Genomic DNA, 27,884 nt, shown 5'->3' with positions numbered 1-27,884 from the left:
TTATCATCATTATTATTATCATTATTATTATTATTATTATTATTATTATTATTATTATTATTATTATTATTATTATTATTAAGGCGGCGAGCTGACAGAATCTTTCACGCCAAGCAAAAGTGCTTAACGGCTTTTCGTCTGTCTTTACGTTTTGGGTTCAAATTCCGCCGAAGTTGACTTTGTTTTTTCATCCTTTTGGGGTCAATAAGGTAAGTGCCAGTTGAGCCCTGGGATCAATTTCATCCACTTACCCCGTCCCCGAAATTGTTGGCCTTGTGCCTATAGTAGAAAGGATTATTATTATTATTATTATTATTATTATTATTATTATTATTATTATTATACTCTCTTTTATTTGTTTCAGTAATTTGACTGCGGCCATGCTGGAGCACTGCCTTTAGTCGAGCAAATCGACCCCAGGACTTATTCTTTGTAAGCCTAGTACTTATTCTATCGGTCTCTTTTGCCGAACCGCTAAGTTACAGGGAAGTAAATACACCAGCTAGGCGGACAAATACAGACACACAAACATATACACTTGGCTTGTCGTTATCTTATTTGTCATGAATGTTGACAGTTTACATAACCCGTCATACAGACCCTCATATAGCTTGGTTATGATCGAAAATTAGTTCTGAACTGTTCTAGTTTAGCATCTGTTTCACTGGAAGGTTATTCACAAACGTCCCTCTCTCTCTCTCTATATATATATATATATACAAACATACATACATATATACGACATGCTTCTTTCAGTTTCCATCTACCAAATTCACTCACAAGGCTTTGGCCGGCCCGAGGTAATAGTAGAAGACACTTGCCCAATGTGCCATTCAGTGGGAATGAACCCAGAACCATGTGGTTGGTAAGCAAGCTACTTACAACACAGCCACTCCTGCGCCTATTATTATTATTATTATTATTATTATTATTATTATTATTATTATTATTATTAACTTTCACCAAGCATGTATTTCTGTTTCACATGACCTTATCTTCCCCCACTTTTGACATGTAAATATTGATTCGTTAAATCCTCCTATTATTGTTCCCTATTCTTTCGCGCTGAATGAATATTCTTCCTGGGTGGTTTACGAGATAAACCGAATTCCCCACCGTTACTATATCTAATCTTTCTCTCACCGACAGCGATTAAATATCATATATCATATATCATCATCATCATCATCATCAAGAACAACAATAACATTTCCGTTCTTATTGTAAACATTAATAATGAATTGAATTGAACAATAGTGAACTGGATAGGTCATCATTGATCAATTACGGAGATAATAGATTGTTGCTGTTGTTCTTGTTGTTGCTGCTACTGCTGTTGTTGTTGTTGTTGTTGTTGTTTACTCTTGATTAAACAGACTTATGTACAAGTCAGCCTGATTAAGCTTGCTTTTTTCTTAACAAAAGAACTAACTTTTTTTTTTACTTTCAGAAGTAGTGTATTAAATATTACATAAGCCAACGTGAAAATCAAGTTTAAAAAAAATTAACTATGATTTGAGGGCGATTTAGTTATCCTTTCTAGCGGGTTGAGTGATCCCGATAACGCTCGTTCGTTGACAATAATTTGGTTTTCTATAAAAGAAAAAAACCTGCTATCTTTAGCGCAGAATATCATAAGATATAGCGTAACGTTAATCCTTTCCCTTGGGAAATAGACGATACAAAGTTAGTTTAGCATTAAGAACTACAAGGTGGCGCTGCATTAATTTGGTTTTACATGTCATTTAGAGGACGAAGGACAGTACCCATAACTTTTTCAAGCAATCCCAAACTGGTGAAACCTATACCTATTTCTTTACTACCCACAAGGGGCTAAATACAGAGAGGACAAACAAGGACAGACAAACAGATTAAGTCGATTACATCGACCCAAGTGAGTAACTGGTACTAAATTTCTCGACCCCGAAAGGATAAAAGGCGGAATTTGAACTCAGAACGTAACGGCAGACGAAATACTTATTTCTTTACTAATTTATCGAAATACCTATTTCTTTACTAATTTATCGACCCCGAAAGGATGAAAGGCAAAGTCGACCCCGGCCGAATTTGAACTCAGAACGTAACGGCAGACGAAATACGGCTACGCATTTCGCCCGGCGTGCTAACGTTTCTGCTAGCTCGCCGCCTTTGGTGAAACCTATACCGTTAACGCTCACACTGAACACGTGACGATCAATGATTACAGGATTAATATGGATGGAAAAAGAATTGATGTCAGGTCCGAATACTAGCTACGGAGTAGAATTCGTGGAAGGCACCGAGAAGTTACATTTGTACCATACTAAAATCGTTAAGAAGCATTTACCCTGTTTAAGAAACATATTTAGTAAGTGTTAAAACTTCATACATTAGGAATATGATAATTCAATTCACACCAAAACTATATAATATGAAGAAAGTTTATGCACCGTTGGGAAGGGTGAGTTTATGACGTTTCGTGCAGAAACAGTCATCGAAGCTGCGGGGCAGATTAATGAGATAATAAGAAAGTTTATCTAGAACATGTGCACAAATTTTTATTCGAATATATTTAGTTTTTGCTAGATTAGACTAGTTTCATTGAATCACCAAATACGTCTTCAAATACCTCTTGAGCCTTGTATATCACATATACACGTATATCTATATGTATATATATTTAGAGAGAGCAGGAGGAGAGAGGGAAAGAGAGAGAGAGGCATCGCTACGGCTAGAAAAGGGAGCAGTAGACTCCCTTGCTCACAGTTTACGGACCTAGATCATATGTCGGTAGCCAACTGGAAGAGATGTTTTCCAGAGGCTAAAAGTAGTAACACCGTCCAAAGTAGGACTGCAACCTTGCGTTGAAAAATAGACATTACTGTACGGTACTGTTACTACATATTTCTCTTCAGAGATTTAAAACTAGTTTTTTTTCTCTTTACGAGATCAGCGACTATGTGTCACTTCAAAAGTATATACTGCGAGCAAGAGCGAGTGGCTGCTATCTCTAGCCGGTGGTTGTCCTGTGCAGATGAATGAAAATTATCCAGAAACCGTTGGTCTACAGGTATCCCTACGGTTAGAAAGTGGGCAGTAGACCACCTTGCTCACAGTATACGGACACAGATCATGTATCAGTAGTCAGCTGGAAAAGATGTTTACCTGGGACTAAAAAGTAGTAACATCGTCACGTTGCGTTGGCAAATAGACTTTACTATATATATATCATATGTTTGCATATCTTGGGTAAATGTCTTCTACTATAGCCTCGGGCCGACCAAAGTCTTGCGAGAGGATTTGGTAGATGGAAACTGAAAAATGCCCGTTGTATATATATATATATATATATATATATATATATATATATATATATATAATATATATATATATATATATATATATATATATATATATATATATATATATATATATTTGTGTGTGTGTGTGTGTGTATATATGTTTGTGTGTCTGTGTTTGTCTCCCCACTTGACAACCAATGCTGGTGTGTTTACGTCTCCGTAACTTAGCGGTTCGGCAAAAGAGACCAATAGAATAAGTACTAGGCTTACAAAGAATAAGTCCTGGGGTCGATTTGCTCGACTAAAAGGCAGTGCTCCAGCATAGCCACAGTCAAATGACTGAAACAAGTAAAAGAATACATACATACATACATACATACATACATACATACATACATACATACATACATACATACATACATACATGGATACATACATATATATTCGTATTTAAAGGATAAGTATTTCAACTGGTGGTCTGATTCAAATACAAGATTATACATCAGAAAATAAATATAATTTATTCATAAATGATTACGATAAATTGAGGCAAAGATCCTGTTTCGTTCGGGAAACTGTTGAAGCGAATATCAAGTTGGATCAGGGGAAAAATCTATAAGATAGGCATTAGAAACATCAATGATATATTATTGATTGATAATTTTCTAAGTATAGAGTTGTAGCGGAATCTTCAGCAATCACCCGATGCTGCGATTTGCTGGAATGCTGCCCACGTGACCAACAACGTTTGACCAATCACGACTTCGTCTGGAATAGGCTACTGTGACAACGTCAACTTTTAGCGCACACCTTTCTGAACTCATCAATAGGTATAAAATGTCACACATGCGACCACCATCCAGAGAGCTTTGGGATGTAAGCTGAGACAGCGAAGACAACTCGGTAAACAGACTATCGGCAACAGCAATACAGAGCTGACATCAACATAGTGAAATGCTTAGCGGTATTCGTCTGCCCCTACGTTCTGAGTTCAAATTCCGCCGAGGTCGACTTTACCTTTCATATTTTCGGGGTCGATAAATTAAGTACCAGTTACGCACTGGGGTCGATGTAATCGACTTAATCCGTTTGTCTGTCCTTGTTTGTCCTCTCTGTGTTTAGCTCCTTGTGGGTAGTAAAAAAAATAGGTATTTCGTTTGTCTTCACGTTCTGAGTTCAAATTTCGCCAAGGTCGACTTTGCCTTTCATCCTTTCGGGGTCGATAAATTAAGTGCCAGTTGCGTACTGGGGTCGGTCTAATCGACTGGCCCACCCCTTCCCCAAAATTTCGGGCCTTGTTCCTACAGCAGAAAAGAATATTTGTCGTTTGTAGTATCAACAATATTTGTCTTTTGCTTGTGTACGAAGATAATAAAAGTTTGTTGCGAAAGCTATAAACAGATTTCATCGTTTTCATTTTGTACAAGTGTTGACTTCCGACGCTAGAAATAACAGCCAGTAGCTCCCAGCATCTCTGCAGTAGTTAGCCAATCAGCTCAAGGACAAGTTGTGACCTATCATACAGTCACATCATTTTCAGTTCCTGAAGTTACAAAAAAATAAACAGGATTGAAAGAAGAGGGCACCAGCTTGCTTGAGGCATTGTACTGAAGAAGTAATATAGTAAAATAGTGAATGCGGAGAGCTTTTTACGATGCCAAAAGGATTAAGCTCAAAGGCCCATCATCAGAAGTAAGAAGTTAGGAAATGTTAGTATATATCGTATTGGTCATGTCGGTTGTTGTGCGGACAGCGACACTGCGGCATCTGTGAAATTTTTGATTAAAAGATAAAGGCATGTCGTGACACTCCGTCGGTTGCGACGACAAGGATTCCAGTTGATCGGATCAACTGAACAGCCTGCTCGTGAAATTAACGTGCATGTGACTGAACACTCCACAGACACGTGTAACCCTTAACGTAGTTCTCAGGGAGATTCAGCGTGACACAATGAGTGACAAGGCTAGCTCTTTGAAATACTGGTACAACAGAAACAGGAAGAAAGAGTAAGAGAAAGTTGTGGTGAAAGAATACAGCAGGGTTTGCCACCACCTCCTGCCGGAGCATCGTGGAACTTTGGGCGTTTTCGCTCAATAAACACTCACAACACCCGATCTGGAAATCGAAACCGCGATCCCACGACCGCGAGTCTGCTGCCCTAACCACTGGGCTTTTGCGCCTCCACACAGATATTTAATAAGAGTTTAATAGTAGAGTTGTGTATCAGGAAAGAGATACCTGGAATGTGAGAGTGGGATGCTAAAGAAAGAGAAATATATTAATGTGAATAAGAATGATGATGCAGATAGAGAAAATTATATGCATCTGAATAAAGAAGAGAACATAGATACGGAAAAAAATATTATGTGAATAAGGAGTAGGTTGGAAGAAGAGGAAAGGATATAACTAAAACTAAATAATAGGAGTGGAGGGATAAGTAGAGAAAAATAGATAAATAGGTAAGTAAAAGTAGTATACATAAATAGACTGCGAGCTAAAGACATAACTAGGAGTGGCTATGTGGTAAGTAGCTTGCTTACCAGCTACATGGTTCCGGGTTCAGTCCCACTGCGTGGCACCTTGGGCAAGTGTTTTCTATAGCCTCGGGCCGACCAAAGCCTTGTGAGTAGATTTGGTAGACGGAAACTGAAAGAAGCCCGTTGTATATATATATATATATGTTTGTGAGTCGGTGTTTGTCTCCCCCCCCCCCAACATCACTTGACAACCGATGGTGGTGTGTTTTTGTGTCTGTGTTTGCCCTCCCCCCAGCATTGTTTGACAACCGATGCTGATGTGTTGACGTCCCCGTAACTTAGCGGTTCGGCAAAAAAGGCCGATAGAATAAGTAATAGGCTTACAAAGAATAAGCCCTAGGGTCGATTTGCTCGACTAAAGGCGATGCTCCAGCATGGCCGCAGTCAAATGACTGAAACAAGTAAGTAAAAGAGTTATTTATTTACGGTGAAAATGATTTTCATGGCATTGATTAGCATAGCAATTCGAACGGAAATTGAGAAGATTGAAAACTGGCAGCCAAACAGAAAAGGTCTGTGATTACTACAAAAAATGGATTTAGAAATTTACAGAAAAACAAAAACAATAACAAAAGTACTAAACGTTCATTAAATAAATGAATGGTGAAACTTGTTGAAAGAAATATAACCCTGCTAAACTGAGAATGAAAACAAATTTTTATAGAGACTAAATTTTATGAAGGGTGAGAGGGAAATCAAGTAACGAATCTGACATTAGTAACAAAGGGCCCCACTAGGTTCATACGCAAAGGGAAAGAGAGAATTTATAGACCAATGAATAAAACGTGTGTATGTGTGTGTGTGTGAGTAAATTTCCTTTCTTGAATGGTGGATCTCGAAGCAAACAAAAAATAATTATTTCGTGCTCTTTCGAAGTTTAAAAAATTCTAATAACGTCAATGATACATACGTGCATACATGCATACATACATACATACAAACATACATACATAAATACATACATACATGTGTGTGTGCGCGCGCGCGCGTATATATATATATATATATATATATATATATATATTATATATATAACTGAAACAAATAAAAGAATATATATATACGAGCGCGTTTGTATATATATTTCTTCGTTAATACGATTGTAATATTTACTCAGTATATATTACATAAAGCAAATGTAATAAATACTTGACTGGAAAATACTAAATAGAATTGTGTCAAGTGGACGATTCAAATCTACCATATGTTGACTACAACACCTCCAACGCGTCCAAGAAAAGCTTCTAGTTCATATACAACATGTATATAGGTTGTTCTGCTATGAGGTGACCTCAAATTTTTGTTTATTTAGAAGTGACGGGTTTAAAAAAGAAAAGGATAAGAGTTCCTTCCTTGGTAAATACATCGTGTTGCATTCCATTGTTTCTGCAGGGTACTGCCTTAGTCATGAACATTTCAATGTAGGTTATATCGTATACTGGTAACTGACAAATGCCAGTCAGCTTGATAGAGATGTGCTGATCTTCTTAGAAGAATTTCAGAACGAACAAAGATGGTGTGCATATCTGAAGTTAAAATCGTTTGTAGTTAGCCTTGTATATGCTTTCATAAAAGAGCTGGTTACAACATCCAATGCTGTACGTGTTAATGTGTGTGCGTATGTGAGTGTGTGTGTGTGTGTGTGTGTTTATATATTTATAAATACATACAGACGGATAAACACACATACATACACACACACTCACACACGCGCACACACACACATATATACATACATATACACACACATGACTAGGACCCAGTCCCAACGTATGTTTCGGCTCTTTGCCGAACATAGATAATACCCAAAAGCTGTCTTCACCCGTGCTTGTATGTGTGTGTGTGTATATTTGTGTGTAATTTACTAGTCTGAAGTTCCTCTCTCACGGCTTCAATTTCTATACCTTTTCTACTTTTGTTTCCGTTACAATACTTTATCATTTATCACCAAATAACAAGTTATTTAAAATCTGTTTCAAAAGATATCATTAACAATGGGCTTTCTCTCTTTCCTTCTCCTTCACTCCCTCTTACCCTCTCACTCTTCCTCCGTCTCTTCTCCTCCCTCCCTCTGTTTGCATTTAATTTATATTAGATAAGCTGGCCAACGATTAAAGTACCTGATTCGGGTCAGCAATGGGTATCTCGTCATACGCCATTTCCATTCTGCAGACCATCCCATTCTGCAAATCTCAGTTTTCAGCCTCACTCAACACGCACGCTTATTACCATTCCTCGCTGCAGAGATACAGAGGAACACATTTCTTGAAATTTGTATTCGGTTTTGAACTTAATTCCCAACCTCAGTTTTTCTAATTTTATCCCGGCACACACACTATAACATACACAGCACATACTGCAACATTTTGTTACTATTTCTCTATTGCACACACACACACACACACACACACACACACACACACACACACACACACACACACACACACACACACACACACACACACACACATACACACACATTTCTGAAACTACCATTCATTATGTATACACATATATTATAGTAAGCACATGTGCACGCATGACACACTGACACACTAACCACATAAGCGCACCGAACATGAACTCAGAATGCCCACACTCGTCTCCGTGCCTGCATATACTCACAAATAAACAAGTACATACTATTTCTTTACTACCCACAAGGGGCTAAACATAGAGGAGACAAACAAGGACAGACAAACGGGTTAAGTCGATCACATCGACCCCAGTGCGTAACTGGTACTTATTTAATCGACCCCGAAAGGATGGAAGGCAAAGTCGACCTCGGCGGAATTTGAACTCTGAACGTAGCGGCAGACGAAATACCGCTAAGTATTTCGTCCGGCGTGCTAACGATTCTGCCAGCTCACCGCCTTCACAAATAAACAAGTACATACATACGCCTGTCATACAGCTTACACTATAGTAATCATACAAACGCAAAAGTCACACACAATCGCACGCCAGGCACCTGGCAATACGCATACGTCCGTAGAGTACGCGCACGTATACACATCTGGCAATACGCATACGTCTGTAGAACACACGCACACATACGCACAGCATATACTTAGTTCCACATGAAAAACGCGCGAACGCATAAACTATGCATACAAGAGTACACGTGCATCCACACAAGCAATCTATAAACACGCACACTCCCAAAAGAACAACATACACACATACACAACCAACTTACACACGCATACATAACATCCTTAACGCACGTCAACACACCATGTACGATACACATACATTCACGCGCACAGCCAACTTATACAAATATGCAATTTATCTTCCACACACATACACATAACCTCAACGAATTGAAGAAACCTTCTTTTGACTGTACATGAATTCTTCCAACAACAAAGCTTCAAGCATATCTTCGTCCCGACCGATCACTAAATTCAGCCAACGCAAATTAACCTTTTTGTTTGACCTTCCACTTTCTTCTCGCTCTCTTTTATTTCACACTTCTTTTACTCCCTTACACTCTTTATTCTATTCCCGAACTGTGCCCCCAAAGACCCGCTTTTAAGAACCAACCTCACACCATTCTGCCGATACCTATTACACGAATAAGATATTAAACCATTTCATAAAATATTCACAATCCAGCAACAATAGAGAACGAGGAGCCAGTGCAGAAACTGCAAAGCGGCGAGCTGGCAGAAACGTTAGCACGCCGGGCGAAATGCTTAGCAGCATTTCGTCTGCCGCTACGTTCTGTGTTCAAATTCCGCCGAGGTCCACTTTGCCTTTCATCCTTTCGGGGTCGATTAAATAAGTACCAGTTACGCACTGGGGTCGATGTAATCGTCTTAATCCGTTTGTCTGTCCTTGTTTGTCCTTTCTGTGTTTAGCCCCTTGTGGGTAGTAAAGAAATAGGTATTTCGCATGCCGTTACGTTCTGAATTCAAATTCCGCCGAGGTCGACTTTGCCTTTCATCCTTTTGGGGTTGATAAATTAAGCACCAGTGAAACACTGGGGTCGATGTAATAGTCTTAATCCGTTTGTCTGTCCTTGCTTGTCCCCTCTATGATTAGCCCCCTGTGGGCAATAAAGAAATAAGAAACTGCAAGGATATGCCCCTATCATTGTAGCTATGGACATGGTCTCAGATTTGATCCGTTAAAAGTTTGAAAAATAGCCTAAAAGGATCACAGTTTCATTAAGTCACACCGGAGTGGACAGTTATTACACAATTAAAATACCCCACAAAAGCCGCACAACTGTGCTTGGACATTAAAGACGAATAATAGTAAGTTTAGAACGAACTATTATACAACCATAATCCACTAGGGAGTCGCACCATATTCTTGTACCACAGCTTGTATAAAAAAAAAAAAAAACATCAGCTACCTACTGTTGCAGTACCTGCGCACAGAGACATACATTCACATCAGTTATAAGTCGCCAGAGATACACGCAGAATTATTAATGTCTACTCCAAACCGAACGTTACTCATGGTAATACACCAAGCACATTATACAATAACCTTAAGCCGACAGAGAAACTAGATACAGCTATATTAAACATCATTCATAATTGTCAAAATATAAGAAAACTGAATACAGCTCTTAATATTTCACCACAATGTCATTTTGTGGTTGTGCTTTATTTATTGTAAATACTCTCCCCCACAGTTATTAATTGCGCAACGGTTATATTAAACATTATTCATAACTGTCCAAATAACAAATGGCAACTATATAGTTCATAGCACTTCATTATAATGACACTTTATAGTATTTTGTAAGCTATGTATTGTGAATATAGTTCTCTGTTGTTATAAATTTGTGGAGGCGCGTGGCTTTGTGGTTAGGGTGTGAGCATCATGATCGTAAGATTGTGGTTTCGATTCCTGGACCGGGCGACGCGTTGTGTTCTTGAGCAAAACACTTCATTTCACGTTGCTCCAATCCACTCAGCTGGCAAAAACGAGTAACGCTGTGATGGACTGGGGAACACATACGCCATTGAAACCGGGAAACCGGGAAACCGGGCCCATGAGCCTGGCTAGGCTTTAAAAGGGCGAAGAAAGAGAGAGTTGTTATTAATTTGGGGTGCATGCCTCGAATGTTGCATTTATTGATCATATGAATCCTTTGATTCATTTGATTCGAGCTTTAGGAGTAGCTGTGTGGTAAGTAGCTTGCTTACCAACCACACGGTTCCGGGTTCAGTCCCACTGCGTGGCACCTTGGGCAAGTGTCTTCTACTATAGCCTCGGGCCGACCAAAGCCTTGTGAGTGGATTTGGTAGACGGAAACTGAAAGAAGCTCGTCGTATATATGTATGTATATATGTATGTGTGTGTGTGTGTGTGTGTGTGTGTGTGTGTGTGTGTGTGTGTGTGTGTGTGTTTGTGTGTCTGTGTTTGTCCCCCTAGCACTGATTGACAACCGATGCTGCTGTGTTTACGTCCCCGTAAGGTTCGGCAAAAGATACCGATAGAATAAGTACTAGGCTTCTAAAGAATAAGTCCTGGGGTCGATTTGCTCTACTAAAAGGTGGTGCTCCAGCATGGCCACAGTCAAATGACTGAAACAAGTAAAAGAGTAAAAGAGTATATGTCTAAGAAGAATAAATAAACGATACATACATTCATAAAAAAGGTATATGCATACACACACACACACACATAGATGTATATACGTATATAACAACAACAATAGCAACAACAGCAGCAGCAACAACATCAACAATAATTATAATTAGAGAGCAAATGGAAGAAGGGGCTGATATGCGTGGAAGACTACGTACATATCGAACTCGGGAGCTTACTGAGATACCTATCCCAAAGTAAGGAAACCTTAATAGTCTAGTTGGAATGAGGGCGTATTGAATGCAGAGAAAAGGCGGAAATCAAAAAGCAAGAAGTACAAATTGGACATGAAGAAGCATTACGCAACAAGTTTTTGGAAAATATAGGTGAGACTTTCTGAAGAAAGGAGCACTGAAAAAAAGAAACTGGCAGCGCAAGACCAAGTTTTGGTCACAAACAGACCTAGTGGTGGTGGACAGGGTGCACCACATGTGCTATATAATTGATATTGCATGCCCCTTTGACCCACGAATAGTCAAGAAGGCAGGCGAAAAAGTAGCGTTGCTATTATGCAAAAGTACCGTAAGTCCAAAACGTTGCTTTTTCAGAAAATGAAAAATAGTTTCACCATTCCATAGTAAAACCGTTACACTACTTTTTGACAGTTTTTGATATCTTGGCATCTGAAGCAGCTGGAGATACGATAGTTTGACCAAAAGAACCGGCTATTGTAAGCAAAAATAAGTATTGAAAAAATACGCATTTGGCCAACAATATATATACAATCCTCTTAAGTACGAAGTAGCCTGGCTATGGAAAATGAAGAAGGTGAAGACAGTGGGTCCTGGGAGACAGTATAAGAAGGCATCAAGAGGAATATAAAAGAAATCGGAATAGAGTACCCTGTAGAACTGTTACAAGAAGTTTGCCTCCTTGGCACGGCCAGAATAATCAGGAAAGTATTCGATATTTGAAAAGAACAGATAGCATAGACATTTAAATTTGTATGGATATGTATCTGCATTTAGACACATTTATGCATACATAAAAAATGACAAGCACATACGTACACTTTCGCACGCACAGAGACATATTTAAAGTTAAATTACTTACACAAACATGCACAGTAACACGCGCATGCGCATGTATAGTTAATCCAAACACGAACAAAGAGAAAACACAACAACGCGAGGATGTGGAACAAATATAGTGTTATTGGACGCTCAGGAAAGGAAAGGAAGAAGGAGGATTTAACGTTTCGAGCGGAGCTCTTCGTCAGAAATATAGAAAAAAGGAAAAGTCCAAGGAAGGGAAGACAGAGAAAGAAAATCGCCAACGATGCACAGGCGGTCACATAAGCTTGTATGTACACACACACACACACACACACACACGCGCGCACACACGCACGCACACACACACGCATACAAATATAGCTCTACTTGCGGTGAGTTACTTAGAAACTATCAGCTTCTCGAATTTCCTCACAACTTCGATATGGAAAAGAATGTGTGACTCCTGATGTCAATAAATTGTTACTGCTTCTTATACCTGTTATTGCTCTCTATACCTGCCACTCACTGCTTGAAGCTTACCAACTTCCTACGCTCGGTTCCCCAGATCCTATATTATATATAAATATATTATTTTACTCTTTTGCTTGTTTCAGTAATCTGGCTGCGGCCATGCTGGAGCACAAGAAGAAAATTGCCAGAAGTTATTGAAAAATTGCTTATTGTATGTATGTATGTATGTATGTATGCACTAGCTTAGCTAGCGGGGCGGTAGGGGCGGTCCGCCCCGGGTGGCACTTTTAAAGGTGTGGCACGTTTGGATCTGCTATAGGCAATATGTGTTTTTTTGTGGAGCACGAAGCTTAACTGTTATTGGTGCTAAAGATCTACAATGTCTTGTACAGAATTGGCAGCTAAAACCTTTATCGGCAATAGCCGGCTGTAATTGTAAGTGGGCTTCATGTACCTTTGCATGTCGTTTAAGTCCTCCTGCCGAATTACACTCTCTACCACATGCCCGACAGATATGATTAGTATGGTGTGTTACACCATCACCAGTAGCCAGGTTGTCACTCATACATACATACATACATACATACATACATACATACATACATACATACATACATACATACATACGAGTGTTTTTGTTAGAAACCAGCACCTTTTCGTATAAGAAAACTTCGGATAATTAAAAAGGTCATTCGCACATGATCTGTAAATATCGAGCCATTACATCTAATAAAGGTTTTGCTTCAAATTTCATCCCTAGCCTTCGTCCTCACTTTACTTACCATTCATTCATTCATTATCTCTCACACTTTATCACCTTTTTTTTCTATTTTCGATTTATCTATCTTTTTACTTTTACTTGTTCTCGCTCCTTTCTCCGACGCTTGCGTATCTTATCTGCTCGCTATTTACTCCCACAATTCTCCTCTCCTATTCACCTTATCTTATTTTTTCGCACACACACACTCTCTCTCTCTCTCTCTCTCTCCCACTCTCACTCTCTTACTCTAATCTCCATCTCTTTCTCGTCTGAAATTACTCCGTCTTTCATCTCTGAAATTTAAAATGACTGTCCACAATTGATTGACACTTAATTTTGCTAAATAGTTAACTGTTTTGTAGACTCTATCCACAATTCAGTAAGTTGAAAATCACCACCAGTGTTATCAGACGACAATTCTCTTCTAGTCTGGACTTGTCATTATACGATGTCATTTAGTCCGGTTGTGGTGGTGGTGGTGGTGGTGGGGCTGTGAGAAGGATAGAAATAAATCGTTTGGAAAGAATATATCTCACTTCTGATATATTGACTTCGTGCTACTCTTTATTAAATATTCACTTTGCTTTCCATCATGGTTTCCTCCTTCTGCCCCACCACCATTTCCATCACCACCACCACCACCACCACCACCACCACACTATCGATAAAATAAGTACTAGTAAATAATTAACTGGTTGAAAATTTAATGTCTTGCCGTATCTGTTCCTATTCTCTGTGTTATGAGTTATCTGTTTTTTTCTTGGAATCAATTATATTACGCAGGATTCTATTTGGATTCTTAACGAATGTTCATTTTTAACCATATGAAATTATGTAAATGTCGTTGTGAGGTAAGGAATTTGCTTCCCAACCAACGCGCCAGGGATTGAACCTGGAATCCAACAAGATTCCAGGTTCAATCCCCGGCGCGGTCCCAAGAATTTTTCGAAGGGAGGGCAAACGATCAGAAGGGAATATAATTCCAGGAGAAGAGTGGGTAATAACATGGTAACAAGGATGAAAGATCACTGGAACAGGTGAGGGGTGCCGGTCTTATCCTGTTACATTTAATTATTAGTCGAAAGGAAAACCAAGACTTTGAATATCTTCAACAGCAATAAATAATATTTATTTTTCTGAATTCGCAACAATATATATACATATATTTCCTTCAGGGCGAACCGGTAGCCATGAGCCATGAAACTAGTCACATTAGTTAACTTGTGTGAGCCAAATGCTGTCTCGTTCCAGCGTAGAAGGGCTTCTCTACGTGTTGGCTTGCTTGGGAGAACCGTGTGGACGCGCGTATATTCAATTCGGCTGCAGCTTCGAAAAAAAAAGATCCAGCGGGAAATCTTGCTGTTGGTAGTTCTCTGCGCATGCGCATGAGGGAACTTCCGGCGACCTACCGGAAGAAATCCAACTCTGCACATGCGCGCTGAAGATTCCCAAAATGGCTTCACTACAAACATTATTTAGAAGAGTGCACTCCATTTCTTGAGTGGAGCACATGTCCTCTCATTTCCCCCTTGGGTCCGCCCATGAATCCTACTGCATGGCATCTCGGGCAAGTATCTTCTACTTGTACCCCCTATCGACTAAAGCCTAGTGAATAGACGGAAACTGAAAGAAGCCCATCATATACACAAACACACGTATGTATCTATGTATGTATGTTTCTATGTGCCTCTGTGCCCCCCGCAACTACTTGACAGCTGGTGTTGTGTGTAAGATACGAACAATATGTATGTGTATTCTTTTATTCTTTTACTTGTTTCAGTCATTTGACTGTGGCCATGATGGAGCACCGCTTTTAGTCGAGAAAATCGACCCCAGGACCTTATTCTTTGTATGCCTAGTACTTATTCTATCGGTTCCCTTTTGCCGAACCGCTAAGTTACGGGGATGTAAACACACCACCATCGGTGTTGGGTGGACAAACACAGACACACAAACATATACACACACATACATATATATATACATATATACGACGGGCTTCTTTCAGTTTCCATCTACCAAATCCACTCATAAGGCTTTGGTCGGCCCGAGTCTATAGTAGAAGACACTTGCCCAAGGTGTCACTCAGTGGGACTGAACCCGGAACCATGTGGTTGTTAAGCAAGCTACTTACCACACAGCCACTCCTACGCCCATATATATATATATATATATATATATATATATATATATATATATATATATATATATAGATAGATAGATAGATAGATAGATAGATAGATAGATAATAGATAGATAGATAGATAGATAGATAGATAGATAGATAGATAGATAGATAATAGATAGATAGATGATAGATAGATAGATAGATATAGATATATACAAACGTATATGCAGGTGTATATTATATATATATATATATATGTATATATACTACAATAATAATGTTTTTAGTGAGAAGGATACAATTGATTTTGAGAAAGAATTTTGTCAAAACGCGGCTCCAAATTAGATAAACAAATAAGTATCTCCTCATCTATCATTTGTAAACATTCCCATAAGCGCAGTGATACTCTAATTCGCGAAGATAAGATGATCCAAAGAGCAACAGAGATATAACGGCTCTAGTAGTTAATCGAAGATATTGGCTCCAAAGCTAAATCCAAAATTCTGACAATTCTAGCACAGAAAATGACGCTTTGTGCACAGGATCGTTTTCCAAGTCTATTAATTTTTCTTCTGTTAATGTTAAGGGCAGATGTGTACTGTCGTATCTTGTGAAAGGATTGAATACCCACACGTACATTTGATAATCCAAGTGATGGAAAATACTTAGAAAATGATACAGAGAGGTTTTCAACTGTCTTCTGCACTTCTGACAAAATTTCAAATCTGTTTTGAAAAGCCTCTACGCCTGGGAAGCAATCAAGCTGCGAGTTTTTAACTTTCCTTATCCACAGTTCTAACTTGTCGGTGAAAGATTTTAATTTGCCTGTAATTGTAATAATATTTTCGTTCGCTCCTTGCAGACACAAATTAAAAACGTTCAACTTCTCTAAAATGCTACTTCCAATTAACATCGTTAAGAAATTCAAATCCAGAATTTTCAGCATCGAAGAAACATATTATTTCAGTCCGCAAAGAGATAAATCGAGAGAGCACTTTTCCTTTCGAGAGTCATCGCGTTTCTGTATGAAGCAGAAAACACTCAAAATCAAAACCCATAGTTTTATATAGGGGTGCAAAAAGTCTACACCGTAGGGAATTCGATTTTATGTATCACTTTAACAACGCTGTTCATCGTCTTCAGGAGGCCATCAGGTAAAGATTTCGACACCAAAACTTCGCGGAGAATCATGCAATGTACAATTTTAACTTGTGAATTTTTTTGTAATATATGAGCTAGGAAGCCTTTTTTTTCTATCCTACATGGATGGGGCGCCCTCAGTAAAAACGCTAATACAAGTTTGCCACTGCATCCTTCTCAATACATTTTGGTTTACCAGGTTAAAAACATCTGTCGTTCTTTCCTTCAATTCGCAACAAAAGAAAAACTCACTTATGATTTTACCACCTCTGATGATTCGCAAAAATGAAGTTAGTTGAGCTTTGTTGCCGATGTCTGTACTTTCATCGATTTATAAGGCCCATATGTTTTCGAGTTCATTTTTTGCTTCAGTGAAATGCTTGTGGAGCTGATCATCAATGTCTCACGAAATGTCTTGAATTTTACGAGAAATCGTGAGGGCAGACAAAGGAATGGTCTCAATTTGTTTGACGGTCTCTTCTCGAATCATTGTGCCAACGGCGATTTTCAAGGCTGGTAAAATAATGTTTTTGGCATCAGAATGTGGTTTTACTTTCTTTGCCAAAAGCTGGGCAATCTTGTAACTAGCGGTTTGTGCTTTTTCGGGAATTGAGAGAAAATTCTTCAGCCTTTTTGATTGATTTTAAATTTTTTTTTAGCATCTCAAAGTATTAATTTGGTTTGTCTTTATGTTGCGGATGAATGTTATTAAATGACGTTGAAGTTTACTGGAAACTATTGCTTCATTTGTTGTTAAACAAATCACACGAATGTTCTTGGATCGTTGTTTTCCGAAAATCCCGAAAATATTTTTCGCGGCACTCCAGAAATCTGTTACGGTACACTGTTAGGAAGACACTGCTCTAGACTAAGCAAGTAAAAGGAAAACCCCGCCTTACTATTTAAAAAAAGAACACATTAGATATTCTCCGACATACACTAAAAATAACGGAATGGTTAAGGCTAAACTGGGTTTTTTTTTCCCCACAGGTCTGCTCAATCAGAGCTGATATTCGGCTAAAAACAACAACAACAACCATCTCCATCTGGATTGAAATAACGATTTTTTTTTATTGCGATTAAGAGTCTAAATTATCAATTGTTTTGATTCTTACGTAACTTGTCAGTTGTACTGAGCTCAGACACGTAACCAACCGATCAAAATAATGTAGAAAATTTTAAGCGACGCTTTGCAGCGAACATCGTCAACCACCTCGATGTAATTAAAACAAATAGATAATTGTTTCTAACAAGAGGCTCAAGGTTTCAAATCTAGTAGTTGATTAGTGCTTGACTGGAACTTTATTTTATTGGCCTCAGGGGGATAAAATCAAAAGTGACCCCGATGAGGCTTGAAAATGAAATGCAGCGAACATTGTCAACCACCTCGATCTAATTAAAACAAATATATAGTTATTTCTAACAGAGGCTCGAGGTTTCAAATCTAGTAGTTGATTAATGCTTAACTGGAACTTTATTTTATTGACCTCAGAAGGATAAAAATGAAAAGTGACTTCGGTGAGGCTTGAACGTAGAATCTAAAGAACTGGAACAAATATCGCAAAGCATTTTATTCGACACGCTAACGATTCTGTCAATTCACTGCACAATGATAAATTAATTGTATTAATCGTGTACGGCTAACTTAATCATTCCTCTTCCACACCCAGTAGCGAATGAATTCAAGGAATTTTGTGACACCACATAGATATCCATCGCATATATACATGACACATACATACATACATACATACATGCAACAAACATAAAGACACAGAGAAATAGATAGATAGATAGATAGATAGATAGATAGATAGATAGATAGATAGATAGATAGATAGATAGATAGATAGATAGATAGATAAATAGATAGATGGATAGATAGATAGATAGATAGATAGATAGATAGATAGATAGATAGATAGATAGATAGATAGATAGATAGATAGATAGATAGATAGATAGATAGATAGATAGACAGATAGATAGTAACAAAATGCAACCATAAATGCACATACATTACTCCTATATAAACATAGGCATATTGATAAATAAGACTGTGAAACAGTATACATACATACATACATACATACATACATACATACATACATACATACATACATACATACATATAAATATGTATAAATATGTATATAGACGCAATATATTTTTTCTTATCCTTTTATTTGTTTCAGTTGTTAGACTGCGGCCATGCTGGGGCAACGCTTTGAAGGATTTTTGTCGAACGAATCGACTCCAGTACTTTTTTTAAAGCCTAGTACTTATTCTATCAGTCAGTTTTACCGAACCGCTACATTATGAGGCGTAACCACACCAATACCGGTTGTCAAGCGGTAGGGAAACGCGCACACACATATGGAGAAGCGGGTGATGAAAAGCTGCTGGTTTTAAGGGTATTGCGAAAGGCCTGCTTGGAGGCCCAACTTTCTAAGTTCTTTTACAGGGCTTAGAAAAACTGAAAGACCACTGCAATAAGTGCTTGAGTCTGAGAGGGGAATATGTTGAATAAAATCATAACAAACTGATCTTCCTGTATTTTCTTTACTCCAAGCTAGGAACTGTTCAGCACCCGCTTATATATACATATACGATGGGCTTCATTCAATTTCTCTCTACCAAATCCACTCACAAGGCTTTGGTAGGTCCGAAGCTATAGTAGAAGACACCTGCCCAAGATGCCACGCAGTGGGACTGAACCTGGAACCATGTGGTTGATTAGCAAGCTACTTGCCACACAGCCACACCTACTCTTTTTATTAATTTAATTTTTTTATTGTTTGTGGCCTTTGTATTTCATGGAGTATCTCAAACACATGACGTAAGATCTTTAAGTCTATGGAACACCGGATGACTGGCCGAGTTGTCCGCACCTTCTGTTATACCAGCTGCTATATCCAGCGGGTTGGCTGTAATGGTACTAGTGATGCATATGTTGACATGCAATTATGTAACTCATATATATATCTAAAATCAAAATAAGAAACAGGATATCCAGAGGTAATGCAGTACGATTGTTTCAAGCGATTCCGTCTAATTGAACAATGCAACCATTACTTCAATTTAAATGCAGAGCACTCCTCAGCTGCATAAATACATAGAATTAAATTAAAAGAGATGAACACATTAGTATAATTTTACCTAAAACCTCCAAGGAGGTAAGGAGATAGACAAAGAACATGCTGATATATATATATGAAGCGCGTAACTCAGTGGTTAGGGTGTAGCAATCATGAACGTAAAATTGTGGTTTCGATTCCTGGACAGGCTGATATATTGAGTTCTTGAGCAAAACATTTCATTTTATATTCCTCCTCTCCACTCAGTCAGCAAAAATAAGTAATCCTACGTTATGAGTCTATGACTCGGGAAGCACCATCGATTTCCTTTTTGGTTATTTTCTAAACATATACTGAGAAAGATAGATAACTAGATACATACAGACATCTGTTTCTACATATATACCTATACTGACATAGAGAGAGAGAGAGAGAGAGAGAGAGAGATATCAAATGCGTTCCAGCTATAACTATATCTTTTTCGAGTATTATGTTTCTAAGACAGATCCTAATATATCTATTCCTTTCCAAGACGGTAGAGAGTAGTTTGTGGTATGTTTAGCCGTTATGCCTAGTAGTTGGAACGACCATGTAGGGAGACCTTGTTGGTTTGTAGATAGAACATTCAAGTAGGCTCATGTCATTACGAAGTGTTCCCTGCACTTTACTACATGATTTACTTGCAGAAGACAGCCTTGAAAATTGTTTCAGTGTTGTTATTTTAATTATATTAGAGCGCGCGCACACACACACACATTCACATGCACACATGTGTAGATGTAACAAAAAGTGTATAAACAAGTTCACATATGCTTGAGAGATATTAGAATCTGTAAAGGTTTTTCACTGTTGTTTGTCATAAAACAAAAAAATTCTCGCTCAACATAGAATAGTGTTGAAACACCACAGTCAGCTCAGAACGCTCTTTATTTCACTGATGGATGCATTATAGACTTGTTTGCTTTCTTGAACACTAGATACCAAGAGAAGCAATTCTGGGATGATTAGAAAGCAAAGCTTCGTAAATCCGATAAAGATTATTAACCGACTGCAGTCATAGTCTGCCAGGCCAGAACCCCTATGCGAGTAGATGCGCGAAGGCTCTGAGGGAAAGTGTAAAAACTTAAAACGCTCTGTGCTAACTAGGTATTTTAATACCTTTTTATCATCAGCGAGAATTTTTCTCTACGACAAACTGTAATGAAAAGCCTCAACATGTTCAACTATTTCTCAAACATGTAGCTGGAATCTTCAGCAGTCACATCCCTACACCCGATGCTGCGATTCGCTAGAATATTACCCATGTGACGAACAAAGTCTGCCCAATCACGACTTCACGTTGAATAGGCTCCAGCAACGATTTCATCTTTTGGCGCATTTCTTTCTGATCCTAACCATCTGTATAACATCAGCACACCTTGACTTACTTGACAGGGAGCCCTGGGAGGGCAGCAGAGAGAGCATTAAGAAACAGCAGAGACGAAACGGAAGACGGACGGCGAACAGATGCAGAGAATTGCTGACAACAACCACAATGAACGACTGGTGACAACAACAAAACGACGAACAGCTAACTTTTTTTTTACTACTATTACAATCATACGAAGAACAATTACATTCAAATTATCTCGGCATTTTATCATCCGCAGTAACGACAGTATTTTTTTTTTTTTTGTGAATGAAAAGAATAAAAATTCTGTTTGCCAAAAATCGTAACTCTAGTGTTCTTAGTACAAACACATTTCAATTGATCTTAAATGATACTTTTGTTTCTTGCTTATAATCTACAAGCATAGATGACGTATGTATTTGAGTTTGTGAGTGTGTTTACTTGCTCACATTTCGAAGTTTATTATTGCTGATGTTGTTGAACAATGTTTTTCATCACACAGAAATATTTTCCTTAAGGATTTGTGGGTCGCATCACGTAATTCGGCCATTTACCTACTTACAAATAGAACTGTTCGATTGGGCTTGCTTAGAACTACACAACAACAGCCAATCCGACGACAGAGACATGCAGTTTTAGCGTAACATGAATTATCGTTTTCTAAATGATCAGTGAACGACAGATCATACTGACGAGCAGAGGAAAAAATGAAACAAAACAATTACTCTCATATTGAAAGTTATCGCGATACCGATGGGTACCCTATGAAAACATGTGATAACACGAAGCAAAAAATCAATTTACGTTTGTATGCAATAGAAATCACACAAAGCAAATATCTATCAGATACCTGTAGAGCGCGTAGTAATGAAACTACGAAAACAATGCACCCAGGTGAATAATATAATTAGGGAAGGAGCCAACAATCGGGATAACTATGTGGGCGTTCGTCCAGTAAGAATAGCTGTCAAATCTGCCTCATATCACGCACAAATGTCTTCGATTATAGCTTTACTCGATCACGACTGAGCTCGATTTAATAACAACAACGACAAAACTAGAGGTAAATAAACATTGACAACTTGTACCAGTAAACTACATATTCCATCATAAATCATAATATAAAAAGTGAATCGATCAATCAATCAGTCAGCCTTCAAAGTGGTTGAACAACCAAACCCTACCCATTCGGGATTCACAGCTTAGGTTGGACTATTCAGCCTTTCGATCGCTGAATACAAAACGTAGCTCGCGAGACCTCCGTTCGGGTGACTTTTCTTAGCCAACAACCCACCCTCGTTCGCCAATCTATCACAAAGTTACTCATTTACTACTGAGTGAACTAGAGCAACGTGAAATGAAGTGTTTTGCTCAAGAACACAATGCACAACCAGTCTGGGAATCGAAACCACGATCTTGCTATCGTGAGTACAACACCCTTACTTCTAGGACACGCACCTAGTGAAGAACGAGCTTACTGTACATCAATAACATCTTATGAATCATCTTATTGGTCTGCTTCGTTTATTCAACTGAAGGTATCTTATAAGATACAAAGGCGGCGAGCTGGCAGAAACGTTAGCGTGCCGGGCGAAATGCGTAGCCATATTTCGTCTGCCGTTACGTTCTGAGTTCAAATTTCGCCGAGGTCGACTTTGCCTTTCATCTTTTCGGGGTCGATAAATTAAGTACCAGTTACACACTGGGGTCGATATAATCGACTTAATCCGTTTGTCTGTCCTTGTTCGTCCCCTCTGTGTTTAGCCCCTTGTAGGTAATAAAGAAATAGGTATCTTATAAGATACTATCTCATATGTTTATAGTCAAATACACGGAGCACTTACATGGCAACAAATGCACACAGAAATACATGCTAAAATAAAATGAAAGATAAAAGAAAATGGGTTGTAGCGTTCCTGTCATAGCGGCAAGTATCCCCACCTGTCACACGGAAGACCGAAGTTCGATTCTCCACCTAGCTGGTTGAAAACATTTTAGGCGCATGCATGGATGTGTAGTGAGAACACATGGTTTCGGGTTCAGTACCACTGGTATGACACCTTGGGCAAGTATCTTCTACTATATCCCTAGGCCGACCAAAGCCTCGTGAATAGATTTGGTTGAGGGAAACTGAAAGAAGCCCGTTGTATATACATGTGTGTGAGCGTGTGTGTATGTGTGTGTGTGTCTTGTCACCGTTTGACAACAGGTGGTTATTTGTTAACGATTCCGTAACCTAGCGGCTTAACAAAAAGATATCGATAAATAAGTACCATACTTAAAAATAAGTATTAGGGTCAATTTGTTCGATTAGGCTCTGCGTTTAAGATTACTGCGAGCCCTAAAATATTATGATTAATGGGCAAATATATGAAAAGACAGAAATACGAGCATGTGCCAAATAGTTTCTAATTAAGCTGCACTCTCAGAATAAATCTTGTGAATAAATAAGATAATTAACACCCAATTAATAACTTGCGACAAAATACATAAATTAGCATCACAGGAATCACTTTATTTGACAAAATTTCCCACTGTCTTAGCTGGTATTGAAAGGTTTGGAAAGTTCTGCTCATTCTCACCTTTATAAGTCCCAGATTTTATAAGTTTTTTAAAAAGTATACTCCCAGATGATAGTCTACCTATAATTCTGTTTAGTTTAGCAATAAATCCACAGTAATTATTTTTATATCAAAGTTAAGTTTACGAGCTTCAATAGCAATAAACATCAATATAACCCATAATTTTTTTCTTTAATTCGAATTGTAACGAGAATGTGAATATCTTCTCTGGACCTTTTGGGGGTGCGAGAAGCAATCACTTTCCGTTGCTTTAATAATCCAGAATTCTACCCGTCAGAAACAAACAAGACGCAAACGTAAAATATATATAACTACTTTATTCTCTTATGTGGTAACAGATAATTGGTGTATCTGGCATCCCTTTGGTATTGATGTGTCTCAGCTGAACCTTATCGCTGTAAAATAAGAAAGTGTTCAAATGCAAAACGACACTTGTCAAAGATGGCGTCCGGAACAGGGAAGATGATGTGGTCGGCAACAATTTGGTTAAAATCTTCGGCCGACTGCTATCAAATTCGGACAGAGAGAATATACGTGTTGTACCTTCGATAGCCATGTCTCAAGTCACTGCCTGCTGCTACTATCACTCCGGACCCCTTTTAAGGTTCACCTTCCCTTCGCCATACAAGCCAAACGCCCGTCAGCAAATTCCTACTTCCGGTGGTGAAAGCACCAATCCGCACGCGCGAAACAGGAATGGACGGTGCGCGCGCGCGCCGCTGTATAGCGTCACTACAGAATCACCTACAAATACGAAGTGTTGCTGAAAAGTTGCTGGCGTTAAGGATATTGTGAAAGGCCTGTTTGGAGCCCCAACCTTCCAAGTTTTTTTACAAGGCTTAGAAGAAAGGACCTCTGCAATAAGTGTGTGAATCTGATGGGGGCAATGTGTTGAATAAAATTATAATTAACTGATCCACCAGTATTTTCTTTTACCCAAAGCCAGAAACTTTCCCGCACCCTTTCGTATGAGTAACAGCTGGACGTTTTCAATTGACGCATGGATGGAATTTAGTCAAAAGAAATGTTCATTCCTGATAGGTCTTTCTATTGTCTGTGCTTCACATAATAAGTACCACAAATACCTAAGTATAGACGAAAAGAGACTATGACCAAAGAATATTTCAAAGGACATTTTAAAATATGGCAACCTAATCTCTCTTCATACATGACAATATCTAAATGTATCTTTAATACTAGATGCAACTTTCGAGATATTTGACTAAGCAATAGAAAACAAATTGCTGCATTGATAATAAAACTCGTAAGATTCTAATATCAGTTAGAAGCTTTTATGCGACTAGCTATAAAGATAGGTTCAATGTAGAAGAACAATAGAAGGAAAGAGGTCTGAGATCAATACAGACAGCTTTCCGTGAGTCGCTTGATATAACTTATGCGGCCCCTCATGCCAACAACATATGAATTAATATATTTTTAGAAATTTTAGAAATTTGAGGCGTAGGAGTGGCTGTGTGGTAAGTAGCTTGCTTACCAACCACATGGTTCCGGGTTCAGTCTCACTGCGTGGCACCTTGGGCAAGTGTCTCCTACTACAGCCTCGAGCCGACCAAAGCCTTGCGAGTGAATTTGGTAGACGGAAACTGAAAGAAGCCCGTCGTATATATGTATATATATATTTATGTGTATGTGTGTGTATATGTTTGCGTGTCTGTTTGTCCCCCAACATCGCTTGACAACCGATGCTGGTGTGTTTACGTCCCCGTAACTTAGCGGTTCTGCAAAAAGAGAACGATAGAATAAGTACTGGGCTTACAAACAATACGTCCTGGGGTCGATTTTCTCGACTAAAGGCAGTGCTCCAGTATGGCCACAGTCAAATGATTGAAACAAGTAAAAGAGTAAAAAAGTAATGATGCTAATATTGACTGAGAACATGAAACTCCTACAGCATGTCACATTTTGAAAACTACATTTTTGCAATCTAAGCACAAGAGATTGCTACAAAATATCTAATGAACAATGACCCCCCTCCTCCTCTAATGCACTATTGGAAATGATTGTGTCATACATTTATATAAGCTATTACACATGTAATCACCAGCTCCTCAGTACAACACAACATTGTTGCTTGGAAGATTTATTTAGAGATAAATATAAAGCTGAAGTTGTCTGTGTTTGGCAGGTTTGGTAGCCTTCAACTAACACTATCTCTCCCGAGACCCTGCGGTGCAAGTTGATCAAAATTGAGAGTATGATAGAAGAAGGCTTGCTCTTCCTTCTGTAGAAGAAAAATTCAAATCGAACCAAAAATTATTTAGATAAAAAAGGTGCTTTTTTTCTATGAAAATCCCAATTTTTTACGATTTTTTGACTGCTGTGTCGCCATTTTTCGGTGTATTTCAACCAGAAAATGTTCACTTAAAGACAATAACAAGCTACATAATGCAAAATTTTTACTTTTCAAAAATTCCAATTCTAAAGTGTTGAAACAAACCCGAGCAACGCCAGGCGATACTGCTAGTTTGGAGATAAATATAATTGCAATTTCTGGAATTAGATATTGGATAAATCTTCCAAACAACTACCATTAAAAGCCAAACACAAATACCTTTCATAATTATTTGGAGCAGCAAACAAAAGTATTTTCATTATCAACTACATTGTGTTCGGGCTAGATTTGACGATCTCATATGCCTCCCTTTTTCGAGAACAGCTTGCTGTATCGGTAAACTGTCGACGGCATTGAAGAGCACAAAGATTAAAGTTGTAGCTGGGAAAAAGTTACCTGACATACGGGACTGGAAGCCATCTGAATATTCTTTTCTACTCTAAGCACAAGGCCCGAAATTTTGAGGGGAGGGGGCCAGTCGATTAGATCGACTCCAGTATGCAATTGGTACTTAATTTATCGACACCGAAAGGATGAAAGGCAAAGTTGACCTCGGCGGAATTTGAACTCAGAATGTAAAGACAGACGAAATACCTATTTCTTTACTACCCACAAGGGGCTAAACACAGAGGGGACAAACAAGGACAGGCAAACGGATTAAGTCGATTATATCGACCCCAGTGCGTAACTGGTACTTATTTAATCGACCCCGAAAGGATAAATGGCAAAGTCGACCTCGGTGGAATTTGAACTCAGAACGTAACGGCAGACGAAATACCTGTTTCTTTATTACCCACAAGGGGCTAAACATAGAGGGGACAAACAAGGACAGACATAAGTATTAAGTCGATTACATCAACCCCAGTGCGTAACTGGTACTTAATTTACTTAATTTATCGACCCCGAAAGGATGAAAGGCAAAGTTGACCTCGGCGGAATTTGAACTCAGAACGTAACGGCAGACGAAATACTGCTAAGCATTTCACCCGGCGTACTAACGTTTCTGCCACCTCGCCGCCTTGGAAGCCATCTGAATATTGAAAAAGAATTACCTGTGTCATGATGATTCTCAAAATGTCGACATCATGACTGCGGCTCAGTGCTATGTGAACCCTATAAAGGTTGTAAGATGTGACCTGGATGGCTGAAACTGAAACTATGAAGTTGTGGCCAGTAGAAAACAAATGGTCTTTGGGTATGCCTCCAGTGAGGATGATGTCATGCTACCTCAAATTTTTTAACAGGATTTTACGCTCAGTTCAAGCGGTTATGTGAAGCTGTTATAGACTGTGGTCAAATCCTCACTGGAGAGGGTTGCCACTGGAAAACCATATGTGTGGCAGGATGATTCAGCTCCTTTACTCCGGAAAGAGTCAGAAGTGGTTGTCGGAGAATTTCTTCAACTACACCAGCCCCAGTTTCTAGCCTCGCAATTCCTCTGATCGTAATCCCGTGGATTACTATGTGTAGGATGCAGTTGAGAAAGATACCAGAAAGACACCAGTCGTTCTACCTACAACATCAAGGCCGAACTGGTGCTCAAGATCAAAGTGGTGT

General features: G+C 38.7%; 1 protein-coding gene across 1 annotated transcript in view; it reads right to left on the bottom strand.

Moving 5' to 3' along the window:
* LOC115211117 (dynein heavy chain 3, axonemal-like) overlaps positions 1-10,257 on the bottom strand; it is a 180,634-nt gene extending 170,377 nt beyond the window's left edge. Inside the window, exon 1 of the mRNA XM_029780047.2 lies at positions 10,189-10,257. Within this exon, the coding sequence (XP_029635907.2) occupies positions 10,189-10,215 (27 nt within the window). The 5' untranslated portion in view covers positions 10,216-10,257. The remainder of the gene's footprint in view (positions 1-10,188) is intronic.
* Positions 10,258-27,884: the final 17,627 nt, after the last annotated feature.

Source organism: Octopus sinensis, linkage group LG1, assembly GCF_006345805.1.
Source record: "Octopus sinensis linkage group LG1, ASM634580v1, whole genome shotgun sequence".
In the NCBI taxonomy this organism is placed as follows: domain Eukaryota; kingdom Metazoa; phylum Mollusca; class Cephalopoda; order Octopoda; family Octopodidae; genus Octopus; species Octopus sinensis.
This window is presented reverse-complemented; position numbering and strand designations above follow the sequence as displayed.